Source organism: Bombus vosnesenskii, unplaced genomic scaffold, assembly GCF_011952255.1.
Source record: "Bombus vosnesenskii isolate JDL3184/JDL3185 unplaced genomic scaffold, Bvos_JDL3184-5_v1.1 scf7180000016281, whole genome shotgun sequence".
In the NCBI taxonomy this organism is placed as follows: Eukaryota; Metazoa; Arthropoda; class Insecta; order Hymenoptera; family Apidae; genus Bombus; species Bombus vosnesenskii.
This window is the reverse complement of record NW_022884350.1, coordinates 1,269,011-1,283,043: the sequence shown is the minus strand read 5'-3', so window position 1 is coordinate 1,283,043 and position 14,033 is coordinate 1,269,011. Positions and strand designations below refer to the sequence as shown.

General features: G+C 32.7%; 2 protein-coding genes across 7 annotated transcripts in view; both read left to right on the top strand.

Moving 5' to 3' along the window:
• Positions 1-1,420: 1,420 nt before the first annotated feature.
• LOC117242949 (acidic leucine-rich nuclear phosphoprotein 32 family member A) lies at positions 1,421-10,634 on the top strand. Of its 2 annotated transcripts, none has more exons than XM_033510028.1 (8): positions 1,421-1,723; positions 6,067-6,210; positions 6,384-6,503; positions 7,466-7,578; positions 7,651-7,757; positions 7,858-7,931; positions 8,099-8,189; positions 8,438-10,634. In XM_033510028.1, exons 1-8 carry the CDS (start codon positions 1,676-1,678, stop codon positions 8,497-8,499), a joined length of 759 nt encoding a protein of 252 aa, XP_033365919.1. In that variant the 5' UTR covers positions 1,421-1,675; the 3' UTR covers positions 8,500-10,634. The 2 variants fall into 2 exon arrangements, with proteins under 2 accessions (XP_033365919.1, XP_033365918.1); XM_033510027.1 differs by lacking the exon at positions 1,421-1,723 and adding an exon at positions 3,851-4,305.
• An 833-nt stretch (positions 10,635-11,467) lies between these two features.
• LOC117242945 (myc box-dependent-interacting protein 1) overlaps positions 11,468-14,033 on the top strand; it is a 151,502-nt gene continuing 148,936 nt past the window's right edge. For 2 of the 5 annotated variants that reach the window (XM_033510016.1, XM_033510015.1), the window contains exon 1: positions 11,470-11,682. In XM_033510016.1, coding sequence (XP_033365907.1) covers positions 11,660-11,682 — 23 coding nt within the window. In that variant the 5' untranslated portion in view covers positions 11,470-11,659. Of the gene's footprint in view, positions 11,683-14,033 lie in introns of all 5 variants that reach the window. The other 3 variants (XM_033510014.1, XM_033510012.1, XM_033510013.1) reach the window with 3 other exon arrangements.

The following is a 14,033-nucleotide window of genomic DNA, read 5'->3' as shown; positions in this document are numbered from 1 at the left end:
TTTCGAAATTATTATCGAACTCGCCTGCTTATCACGAAATTTTATAACGAGAGGCTGTATCGACGGGAAAGACATTACGTGGCATCGTATAACGCGTTTATTCTAGTCTTGTAATTCAGTTGTGCACACGGTGAAAGGTGCACGTTGAGATCTAACCAAGCAAGTAGGTAGGTACATGCTCAATGTTTAGTGCTACAAAGAAGACAAATTCTACGAGGCCGACGCAGCGCAGCTACAGTGCAATCAATGAGCGCATATTGATCTCAACCCTTCACGGATTCTACACCTGCAGGGGCGGATCACTTGAGCATCAAACATAGATATCACGACTTGATTAAAAATATTAATTGATTAAATATATCGAGACATACTATATCATAAACAAACTCCTTGTTCTGTCATGAAGTTATATGTTTATTATCTTTAATCAGTATTTAATTGTCTGTATTGCATTTTAAAATAACTATGTTGTACGATTAATTTATAATGAAAATTATACTATTAAAAATATCTAACGACTCTTAATAGTAATAAATTTTAAAAAGTCATATTTATATAATGTCTACATATTTAAATGATATAGTATTAATGATATCGATATTACAAAAAATTATAAAAAAAATATAATAAACAAAAATATAAAAATTGTATGCAATATATGAAATTCTAAATTTATATTTCCTTGACAATACAAATTTCATATATAAATTATATGTATATTAAATAAAACCTTTTAATAATATTATAGACTGTAATCACAATTGTTATTATTAATTTGCCGTGTGTGTGTATATTCTACAAAAAAATTAATATGTAATAAAAATAGTAAATAGCAATAAATTGAATATTAAATAAGAGAAAGTATGAAACATATTTCAAATTGTTTCGTCTTATCGATATATGAATTTCGATGTCAAGTTCGATATCTCGCATATGCAATTGTTTAATATCAGTTAATATTAATGGATACTAGAACAAAGAGCATCGGTTCATTCCAACGCCAAATAGTCAGTTGCTCATAGAATTACGTCGGATTTTCTTAGGTGACGTTACGTAAAATAAAGTAAGCATAAGGAATCTCTTAGTCTAACACGAGCGCCGGAAGCTTCAAAATGATTGCGGTAACGGGTGCAAACTACCAAATTCTTCCATCATTAATAAAAAAGAGACAATTTGTATATTAGCCCTGAAATTGAGTATCTAGATTGATTAATAAAGCAACGAACGTTTAAATAGAAAAGCGTTGGAGAGTTGTATGAATGAAAATTCTCTCGGTCTAATTAGATATATAAAGGAAATGAATTTAGCCGCGCTAAAGTGAAGTTGCGTAAAAGGCCGCGAGATGTCAGGTCGATCGGTACCGTGAGCGAACAAAAGAACGGGATTGGTCGCTTCGAAAGTAGTGCCAGACATGTGTTTCGTTTCCCGCCTCGTGGGTTGTTATTGTGTGGGGGCCCCGCCAGTCCGGTGAGTCGAGTGTAGCGAGCATAGGGCCTAGGCCAGAATCGAACTGCCGTTGGGTTGGCTCCTCGGTACGGTGGTGGCTCTGTCCGACTAGTGACCGACCGTGGTCCGTCCGTCATATTCCCGGTTTGAAAGCAAGGTTGCGACGAGTTGTTGCGACGCAGGAAGGTGTAGTGATCTGTGTACGGAGTTAGAAACGGGTTTGCCGGCCATGGAGAAACGGATAGAGCTCGAAAAACGGGGAAGGAACCCCGGTGAAGTAAGCCGAACCCCACTTTATTTTATTGTACTGCTTTGCTCGACATGAGAACGATACAGCGGGTTGTTGCGTGCTTGGTGTTCTATCGTGTACAGGTCTGAGAGCGGGTGCAGAGAGAGAATTGTGTTCCCTCGCGCGACACCGACACCACGCACTCGCTCTGCGGCACGCCACTGGCTTCTCGAAGACGCACGAGAACTCGGATTTCTTGACGGTGACCGCGTGGCTTCGACGATTTATCGGGCAAGAAGACGTGTTCTCGATGCCGACACGAGATGCTACGATTACCACAAGAGTAACAGGCATGGCGTGGTTCGCTTAAACGGCCTGTCTCCTTCATTTTTCATTACTTCGTCTCTCGACATGACGCGTTTTCTCCTATTGCTTCCCTCTCTTCGTCCCGATATTTTATTTCGAGTTCGTACTCTGTTATCGCGTGTGTCTTTTTACCAGATTCCCGGAAAATTTGAAGAAACTGATACAGTTAGGAAAGATTCCGAGTTGCCAGTTGTATCGTATAAGCTGGAAAATTGAGAAACTCGAAAGCTGATTGGTTCTCTGAATTCAACGAATAGTTGATCAACCAATCGTTTATCAAATTTTCTCAAGTTTTTCTAGCGTACGGAGCTTTCTATTGAATTACGAAGTGTCCCTTATCGCGCCGCAGATGTTATTACGTTCATAGAGAAAGCACTATACAACCCGCAGCTAAATACATTTGAACTTGAATTATTTTATTTACTATAAAACCTATAGTATTATATATACTACATCTTGCTGATTTGTGATGTAATACATCGTAGAATTAGCGTCGTTGGCATAGAAAGTAAAACATGTTTAATCAATGGAGATATTGCTCTTTGCAATGGCTGATTTTTTGTGCTTATTTCGATCAATTTGAGGAAGTTGAACGAAAAATATTTACGCAAATATTAAGCAACTAAACGGGTAGTAATTCCATTGTTATTTTCATAACATAGTTTGCCTCGGTTACAGGACCAATAATTAATTAATTTTTAAAAACGTATTCAATAATTTCGTAATTAATCAGTTCTATATTTCTGAAATTTTTCTTCTAGAGAACAAGTATTCGAATTAAAAAATTTCTAGCATACCTTTCTATTATTAATTTCAAAGAGAAATTAATTTTTTGTATTTAGGTTCTAATGTTGTATAAACACGCGTTTCTCAATTAGAACGTTAAAATAAATTCGATAAAATATTTTCTAGACGATTTTTCGTGTAATAATTTTTCTATAACAAATTTATCTTAAAAATATTTTGGAAAATGTGTGAAAGTAACGTTGTTTTTTTAGAAAGTTCCTCTATCAATATAGTACTGTATTATTTGTACGTTTCCATAATCGATAAATTTCTTTGAGAGAATCAAGTAATTTCAAACATAATCGTTTCTTATTTAAAATGCCATGTTATACGCAAGTCGAGTGATCAAATTATAGCGTGGCGTGGCTGTCTCTAGGAGCCTCTCTTTTTAAACTACCGTGCATCGTACGTGTGTTCCTATTAACAGAGGCAACCACGTCGTAGCAGATCGTTTATACGGCATTTTAGAAAATTGTTTGTTTCAAATATATTACAATATCATTAGCAATGTGCTTCTTCGTTGATCTTATGTACAACGCAATAGTGAAGTACAAAAAGGCTTTGACAAGATGGTGCCCCTTTCGAACGAATTTCGAAACATATGCAACCTCATATGCATCTGCTGACAAGTTATGGGTGCTTACACATAAAGTATTATGTCAGAACTTAACAGTCCTTTGACCGCGATTTTCGGTATTCCAAGAACGTTAAATCCACCAAGGTCAAATGGAAACTTGAACTTGAAAGAATTTACCAGACAATAAGAACCGAAGATTGTATTTTGCATCGTAATTCATTTCTTCGTTACAGATACTACGTATATCAGTTGATTTGTTTCTTTCGTGACAAAATTGGAATTGTAGTTAATATGAGTCGAAAACCGAATATAATTAATGTAAAATGTGACACTATTTATAAACTATCGTGTAAAACTCAAAAGGTATATCTATTACATGAAATCTGGCTTGAAAAAGCAATAAATCGTGAATCGTATTTTACACTACAATTCTCTTAACAATAAATATTCTTTTACATCGCCTTTAATATAGGTTTAGATATACATATAAACGTAATTGGAATTGTTAAATTAATATTGTGACATTTTTTTTTTAATCCGTGCCATATTTTACACGGTCTACATATTTTTTCACAAGTGGTAAAAGTATATTATGTAAATCAATTATCAGCGGGAAGAGTTGTGCGTGCCATGAGGTGCTGCTATGAGATGCGCGTGCGAGTGAACGTCGCCATTGTCTTCCGGTGCGCGCGAGTGTATTCTTATTGACAATTAGATTTGTCTACATTTTGTAAGATAGCATATGTTCTAAGATTATTTCCAGCCATTAAAATGTATACGAACGATGCTGAACCGATCATAAGGTTTCTTATGTATCTAATCTCCGATAATGTCTTATGGCGTATTACTGATCACTGTGCAGCCATCTTGGACGAGTCCACTCTGTCACCAACTGACACGCGTACGTTCTCGAGCAGTAAAAAAATCAAAATAACTATTTTTCACATCTTTACCTTGCATTACGAATTTCATTACAACAATTGAGCAACACTCGACACCATTATCTAGATTTTTCGATACATTAGAGTATAATACATATGCGTGGGCGTTTGCATCACGTTAACCACCGGCGTTGCGATGCAGTTTATTCAACAGTGCCGTAGCTACTATTTTATGAGCTGTTCCATAAAAAGCAACGCGATTTCATATATCATGTTTCATTAATATCAAGTGAAATTTCTTAATATCGTTCTTAATCTTTTTCAAAAACAGTTTTTCCGTTTAATTTAAATATTGATGGTAACAATAGTAAATATATTTCTTATTAATAATCGATTTAAATATATTAGGAAAAATAAACTGCAAATTATTATCAACGATACGAAAATATAAGATTTTATTTTAATTTTTAAAAGTTTCATTATATAGAAATTTTTTTTCTTTATACTATTTTAAGAATTTTGCATTTCAAATTATCATTTTAACGTACATATCAAACAATCTGTTAACTATTTTCTATGAAATAAGAACATATGTCTTTTTTAAATTAATTTAATCTCAAAATTTCATCAAATATTTCCTTCTATCCATCTCTTAGTTAACTTGTAGCTGTCATTGATCCGCTCCTATAAGCCACGACAACTTCTCGTAAACGCTTCCACTACGATCAGTGCAACGCACGGCGCAGCCAATCAGCCGGCCGGTCGGAATGTCGGGCAGTGAATCTAAGATAAGGACATGCGACGAGGCTTCGCGTGAAAGCGGTTTGTCGTCACTAAAATTTGCTACGCAGCGATATATTCGGCTTTATTCAGAATTTTATTCGAATTTTATGAAGTAGCGATTAACAATTTTTTTTTTTCATTTACTATGTAAAATTGTTTCAGACGATTATATTATAGTAAATAGAATATAGAGTAATTATATTTTTAATATGCAATTTCAAATTTTAGATAAAACGAATTATATCGAAATTCATTTCAATTTGCGATAAGAAATGAATTTCGATAACATTAGAACTTGAAACTACTCGGATTCGCTTGTCGCGTGCCGCAGTCAGTACTTATCGCTTGCCGGCTTTTCTGATGCCGCTAAACAAGACGCGTCGTGCACTCTACTACCATCACCCCTGTATCCCGAGCGCCCCCTCACACTTCCCCTCCCTGTTTCTCCTGTCTCCTTTCTATCTCCCCTCTCTCTTCACCTTTCTCTTTCTCCGATCAATAAAATAGCCCATCTCCCGCGAAAGCTTATCGTTCGTTTGAATTTTAGCGACTATTACCTTTTTCATATACCACCAACTTTTCGTATTCACGCCTTCACTATATACTGAGCTTACAAATGTAATTAAGAATGCAATAGTCTCGTCGTTTATACGGACAGTTTCTGTAACCAAAGCTGTTCCTTAATCTTTGATATTCATTATCTCACTAATCTTTGTACAATTTATTAAATTTTAAGTGGTTAATGCAGAAACTACATACATAGAAATTTATTATTTCTAATTAGGAAATTTTTATTTATTTTTGGCTTTTATCATTTGTATATAAAGTTACGTTTATTGTAAAATATCGTTATACACATTTATTTTCAATAAACGGAGACATATGGTATCTGTGGTACAATTATGAATAGAATATGATATACTATTTTTGTAATATTTGTAATTTACCTGCTCTTGTATTTTAGTACGATACTTATAAAAATGTTATTATTTTTTCAGATCAAAGAACTTGTTCTTGATAATTGTCGGAGCACGCATATAGTAGGTCTGACAGATGAATTTGTTGCATTAGAATCACTAAGCCTCATCAATGTGGGTCTTACCAGTCTAAAAGGCTTTCCAAAGTTGTCAAGTCTTAAGAAGGTAAGCAAAAAGCATATCTATTATTGTTATCTTAAATGTAATCTACAAAGTATTTATTTCTTGCAAACTTTTAAGAATAACATATAGTGGCATATTTTATATCTTAAATAAAATGTAATATTGAATATAAAAGATGAATTGAAATCAATACAAATTACTATTATTTTTTATAGCTGGAACTTAGTGACAACAGAATTTCTGGAGGTTTAAATCTTCTTCAGTCAAGTCCCAAGTTAACTCATCTCAATCTTAGTGGAAACAAGATCAAAGATCTCGATACACTTCAACCTTTAGTAAGTTTCGATTTCTTTTTTCGCGTAGAATCACCCCCTTTCCGCTTGTACCACCAGTTATCAACCACCCTGTACATATATATATATGTCGGAGAAGAGTCAGGAACAGGGTGGTGGGCGTTTGACAGACCTCCCTTGGAGTTGGCCAGCGTTGTGTTATAACGAAGATACGGCCTGATACTACGAGTATGAACACTACCGATCCGACAATTAACAGCGGCGATTAGGCACTAGCGGCACTAGTGATGATGGTCTTAGGTTCGATAACGAGTCCACGGTCAACGGGAGGATAGGTATACTTGCTCTAACTCAAACATGTACTACTCCCTTCGCCGATGAGATCTCGAGAAAGAATGAATTTTCGTCCCAATGATGCTACCGAGGCCAACTATGGTGGGGTGTCTAAGTACACAAGATCCTCGGATCGACGTCGCTGTCGATTGGTCGATTTGAGACAAAAGCTGCCTGTCTGTTTGCACAGATCTTAATTGCCGAAAAACCCAGGTTTTGTAGTGGGTTCTCGGGCTAACCAGACTTGTGCTGTGTACGTGCCTCAACATCAGGTATTCATTGTCCGAAGGAACCATTGGCATGTTTTACTGTCGGGTACCTCTATGGGTATTTCCTTTAATGAGGATCATAACATCACTCTGCACCTTTGTTAGAGCGCCCTTCCCGTTGACCGCGGCTACGTTTGGCAACTGATGGTCGCCTTGAGCCCAAGTTTATTATCACAAATCGCAAACAAGTACAATTAGGCAGAATAACGGCAAATTGTTTAATTACAACAGTAAACTTTAATTACAATTTTACGGATTTTCCCGGAGTTCCAGGGGAAGGTCTGGTGTCCTTCCATCTCCGACATATATATATATATATATATATATATATATATATATATATATATATATATGCTTTTTGTAAGTATCAATAGATATATTAAAAATTGTTTTTCTTTGCAGAAGGAGTTTAAAAATTTAAAAAATTTGGATCTCTTTAATAATGAAGTGACAAATTTGGACAATTATAGAGAGAAAGTTTTTAGCCTTATTCCCAGCCTTCGATGTCTTGATGGGTATGTATTGCTAAAGAATTGTTTCATTTGTCTGATTAAAAAAGATAAAATTAAAAATATTATGTTATATAGATTTGATACAGACGATTGTGAAGTAGATGATAGTGAAGGAGAGGATGATGAAGTAAATGGGAATGAAGATGGAGATGGAGATGCTAATGAAGAAGATAGTGAGGAAGGTTAGTTAAAAGATGAAAATTAGGTTAAACATTTATTAAAATAACAAAACAAAGTGAAGAAAGAGATTTATGTTTTAATTACAAATATTTAACTTTCTAGTTTCAGATGAAGAAGAATTTGTCTTTGAGGAGGGTGATGTAGGATTAGAAGCTGTATACAAGGACGGTCTTGAAGTAAGTTATTCATGTTTCAAACTTTAGACTTTTTACTGTATACAAAATGTAATAATTTCGTTATAAATTACATTTTAATTTAAAGATACTTTAAAGATGATTATTAATGTTGTGGCTTTTTATATCTTTTGATTAATGGATGCATTTATTTGATCGTTATAATATAGGATGAAAGTGATGAAGACGACTTTCTCTGTGACGAAGAAGAAGAAGAAGAAGATGATGACAATGAAGATGACGAACAGGATGAAGAAGAAGGTAAATAAGTTTTTTGATTCAGATAGATCCATTGATTTTATTGTTGTTACTGAAATATTAATCTACTATCTTAAATATTTTATTATAACTGTCATCTATCTATAACTTATCTATAACTGTCATATAAAACACCTTAAAATGAACTATATTATTCTGTCTCAAGTAGTCTTTCTTGTTATTTAAAAAGGAAATAATTTTCGTAGAGTATAATGCCATAAATTTTATTACTTTTTTATCGCGTTATATAGAGTCATCTCCTGCTCGAGGTAAGAAGAGAAAACATGAAGATGTGGGAGACTCAGGAAACTAGAATTACAAAGAGCAGGCTTCTGATTCTGTTGAATGAGTGTAAAATTCATATAAATAATAACAATAATTGAGCCGCCGAGTGAACATCTGGGAATCAAACTAATTGACCGACCAATGACAGACTACAGTTAGTGGTGTGAATTTATCAGTAAATCATTGACTGACGAATTGTCTGTGGAACAACAAACGATTACCATTATGGAGAAGAGGAATGTGAATGAAAATGAAAGGGGGATAATGATGGGATAAAATAGGACTGCATTCCAGCTGGGCACAGCGCGTTTTAGTTATACTAACGATATTTTATATAGAGTATATAGTTAGAGTATTAGTGGTGTTGCATAGTGGGTGAAAGATCACATATTGAATGACTTGAAAAAGGCAACAATGGAGTTTTACACTTGAAGGAGCGTATTTGTCTGTTAGCTCCAGTCGGCCAAAGGCTGGTCACGCTGGAATGCAGTCATCGTTAATCAGTACTAAGGTTACATAAGTTACATTTTAAATACATTATTATTGTACCATGAATAAGTATAGAGTAAATGAGGAACAACTTTTGTACAGGTTTACACCATACATTGAGGTGCATTATGCCTCTGTGATTTTTGGGACAGAAAATAAAGAGATAAATATATGTTGCTCATACATTGAGCTTATATCTATGAAAGACGTAAGGTAGGAATTTACATCATAAGAATAAGGAAGTAAAGAAAAAAAAGTATGTACATTTCGTTTATTAGAATAATAATAGTGTTTGAAATGTATAATTGGTATGAACAAAAACAAATCAGTTTAGCACATAAATGGTATTTTAGTATTTTCTGTGTTTCATTGTTTTGATATAAGTTAAATAGTTTTGATATTTTTCAAGATATCTTGAAAGGACTGTGAAGTAATATAAGAACACAATTGATATTGTGGTATTCTTGTAATTTTTAGTAAATTTTAAGTTCCAGGTGTTTATATATAATGGCATTAAGCTGCACATAACATGGCTGTTAAGATTATTGTTATTTACTTTTGGGCATTCCATGTGCTACGTGTTATGCTCTAATATGAGAAATTCATTTGATTAATGACATCATTGTAATATCTTCCCGTTTACAGTTGCAAGCATTCAGTTGCAATGATTAAATGTTTTTTTACATCAGAAAATCTGTAGAATTTTTTATTATTACGATTAAATTACTTAATGGATGTGTATTGTTTATATGTAACAACAAGTCACTAAATATTGGAATATGATATTAAACATAAAGAAAAGAATCAAAATTACTGTAAATCAATAATAACCTTTAATTTCTGTCTCTGAAGTTACCATAGCGCTGACACATCTCGTGATGATTAAAGTGCGAAGTTAATGGGTAATGATAATTAATATTATTATTAATATTAAATTACAATTATGATTTTTAAAAAGTAACAAATATTTACACTTGCGCTTTCGCACTTTTGAATTGTATTTAAAAAAAAGTCAGAAACGCAAAATTTAGATTAGAGTGGAAAGATAAAGTATCGAGAAATAGGCGTAAAAGTGAAAGATGGATTAGACGATGTAGTTAATGGTGAGACTGTAGCAAGTGGATTACTGGACGGACTACCAATTAACTACGTGATCGTGAGTATGGATGGGAGTGAAATAGCGAGTGAGAGTGCAAGAGAAGATCGGTTTTATAAGAAAAAAATTATGGTAGAGTCGAGGATCTGGCGCCTCTTTGTCGCCAGTTTGGTTATGGCCTTATCCAATTTTTCCAAGACTAAAGCAAATTTATATTAGGTACAATGAGTATATGACATGTACAGGTCCAAATCTGTAAATTTCCAATCTGCAATTTGTAATTGCGGCTCGCGCGGATGTATTAAAAGTTAAATTATAAATAATTAAAAAGTTAAATTATAAATAATTAAACATCCCGCGCGTCCCGCGACACATACACTTTTGTCAATTGCAATTTTGGATAGACCATTTACGTAAGGGAATCTATCACCTTCTATTATCAGATTTATTACATCTCTGTATTGTCTGTCTGTTCCGTTGTTAAAGTGGATCTTTATCATAACGTTTGTTTATTTCGAGCAATCCTCATCACAAAATAAGAAAAAATAATTTATTAATAAAATCATTTACAAATCAAGGATGATGTGTGATAAATATTATTAATATGTTTTCCACTCTCTACATAATCCATATTTATATATATAAAATATTAAGAATTTTATTTTTTCTTTTATTTTCCTCTGTAATTCATGTAATATGTATATGGCATCTATATATATACATATAACGAAGATGTAAGCAGTAAGAAATATTTTGATTTTGAATATAAAAATCATAATAATTAAAATCTTAAATATAGTTATGACTTTTATATTCAAAATAAAAACAATTTTGTTTTAACGTTTTCGTTCTTTCTGTGTCTAATATCATTTATATAACTAATAGTTGAAATATTTAAAGTATCAATTAATTTTATATTTTAGGTTTAATTTTGTTTTTAATCTAAAAAAGGGTATTTTTATGTGCATTAATTTATAAAAATGTATTATAAACATGTTTATACTACTCATATAACGTTTAATATACATATATATATATATAAGTATATTTGCTTTGACATTATTGTAACCTTATACACCTAATTAAATACTTATATCGTTACAGTATACGTATATAAAATTTATAATTCTTAAGAATCTATTTGGATGGTAGATTAATAAATTAATATTTGAGAAGTTCGTACTAAAGTTTTCAATCTTATAATTAATGTATATTTAAAGTAATTTTTCGACTCAGTATCCTAAAATCAGTTTCAAGTGAATTTTAATCCTATTGGATTTTTTTCATTCATCTATCTTTACCTTTGTTCTACTGTATCAACAGGTAAAATACGCGAGAGCATGTACGGTGCTGCCAATAGGCGACGCCCTGTGAAAGTGCGGTAATTCATGCTCGGCGCGCAGTTTCGTGTCGAGTCTTCAGTGTTTCTCCGCGCTTCCGTTCGTGCGTTTAGGTTGTGGTTCGTTGTGGAAGCTAGTAACGTCGGTTTCGAAGTTGAAATTAGTGTTTTGCGGAGAGAAGTAACAAAGTCATCGTTTTTTAAGTAACGTGAAGAAAATGGCTGAAAGTAAGGGTGCGTTGATTGCGAAAACAGTGCAAAAACATGCAGGCAGAGCGAAGGAGAAGGTAAGTGCTGCGAAAAGACATACATACATTTGTACGTTCCTAACAGGTTTCTTCGGAGAGCATGTCAGTCCTTTGTACGCTGCGAACAAAATTGTGATTTTACAAATCGTTTCAACCCTCGGTGCTACATATTCTATGTTTCAACGTGTTTGAAAGAATGGATATTGCTATTTAAATGTTCCAGTGTGTAGCCTCATAACCCCCCAGATAATCTATTTCGTTCGTATAAGGTTGTAAAATTTGACATCTCACTGACAACACGTACTTATGTATTGTAAGAGAGGCTGTATCCGAATCTGCGAAGAAGCCGGTAACAATTTGTTGGATTTTCTTGCGCTCGTACAGAGGTGACTTATATAAGCGGTAAACATGTACAAGTTATGTAGCAGAGTTTCATTTAAAATGACAATTATGCAACTCTTGGGCCTAGTTCAGCGTAATAATGCATATGTTACAGGTGCATCTTCAGTGTTAGTCCGCACACTATTCAACGAAATACGTTGTTGTAAGCCGTAGATTATCACGTGACACGAATATTTTACTCTCTGTCGAATGCTTACATTTTCAAACTTGCGAATTTCTTAAAATAGAATGAGCTACAATCCCGCCAGTGAATATAATCTTAGTCTATGAAATCTTTTTTCCGTTATGTATTTTTTCAAAATTATTTACATCGTATTATTATAATGCACGTGTCAGCATACATTTCAGTTCTTGGAAATTACAAAAAATCGAGTTAATGTAATAATACGCTATACACTTCGTCAGTGTATTTTATCTAATTCTTTTTATAATATTATACGTTAAATAATTAAATTAAATACATCAAATCTACTTATAATTAATACATTAAATTTTATACATTAAATCTGCACGTATTCTCTGCAAATAGAAGTAGAGTTGTGCTTTTTACAACGTTTTATATTATATAACCGATTCCTGACAAGAGTTTCGTTCGTACGTTTTATTTTTTAGGAGAAAACGGATGACATATCGTTAGTTTCGTCCAGTTTGTGCCTAACAATACTGTACGGTACTACATGATACACGTTAGTACGTAACGCTTGTATTAAAAACGTGTATTGAACGCTATTGGCCAAAATTTTTATTACTCAGGTATTGCTGTTATCGTATATTCTTGCTGCATCGGTAAAGATTATGAATAAATTTAAAATTTATTAAAACATTTAAAATTTTACAATTTAGACCTTGAACCAACATTTTTAAAAAGTTTTTCATTAATAGACTTGCCATTATCTTTCAATATAATGTAACCTTTTCGTGTAACGGATTCATCGTATTTAAACTTTGGAAAAATATTTATTAATGATGTGCAAGTTTTATCTATGCGATGTATTATTATCAATTATTTTGAATTCAACTTTCATTAATATATTTGTATGCTTAGGTAACGTAAAATATACATAAATATTATATTGGCTGTTACAGAGAAATGATTCAGTAAGATAAATTTATCACATTTATTTATTTATTTATTTATCAGTTATCACATTTTTCAACAACTTGTTTTCTTTTATTTTCAACTTGCCTGTTTTATCTAAATTTCCTGATTAAATTATAAGGAGTTATTGACCCACTGTAAAATGACCTGGAAATTAATTGACGATAGGGAAAGATCGTAACACATACACCGTTAGTCTGAACAGTATTTACCTTCCCTGTATTATCACACATTTAGAGATTTTATCAATATACCTTTCACGGTTTCCTTATAACATTTATGTGTACAATTGACGGTCGAATTGTATCATTGTATAAAGTAAATAATGGATATATCAACTTAATCTAGAATTTCATTTAAGACTATAGTTTCTTGTAACGTTTTTTATGCACAATATAAATGCAGATTATAGTGCACTATAGTTATAACAATTTAAATAAAAATGTCCTACGTATAATAAAAGTTACAGAACAGATTTGTTATATTTACCAGGAAAACGTATAAACGTTATTGTACAAAAATATATCTATTGATCCTACTTAATTAATGAATAAAACTAAATAAATTAAATCGTTGTTTCGTTTTTCCAATCAAAGTAAAGATTTTAAACCAATCTCTCTTTCTATTCAATTTCAATTTCTCCAAATTTCATATAATTGTAGCATCTAGATGGGAAAAAAATAGTAGAAAAATTATTCAGCAAATTCTTGGAACTCCCATTCGTCATTAAACTGTGACAGTTTAATAACGTGAATTAATTAAAAGGAAATAACAAATGAAGCGTCTCGTTAACGTGATTTTGTTTCATAATATGTTAAGAACATCTTTATAAGGAAACAGCGTTCTTTAAAGGTTGAGATTAAGTGGGTCATTATATAGAGTACGCAAG

What these genes read in the sequence shown, in the direction of transcription:
- LOC117242949 (XM_033510027.1), top strand. Translation starts at nt 4,234, where the DNA reads ATGTCTTATGGCGTATTACTGATCACTGTGCAGCCATCTTGGACGAGT. An exon ending in TCTGTCACCAACTGACACGC is followed by an intron (nt 4,306 to 6,066) that starts GTACGTTCTCGA and finishes TTATTTTTTCAG; the next exon opens with ATCAAAGAACTTGTTCTTGA. An exon ending in TATACAAGGACGGTCTTGAA is followed by an intron (nt 7,932 to 8,098) that starts GTAAGTTATTCA and finishes GTTATAATATAG; the next exon opens with GATGAAAGTGATGAAGACGA.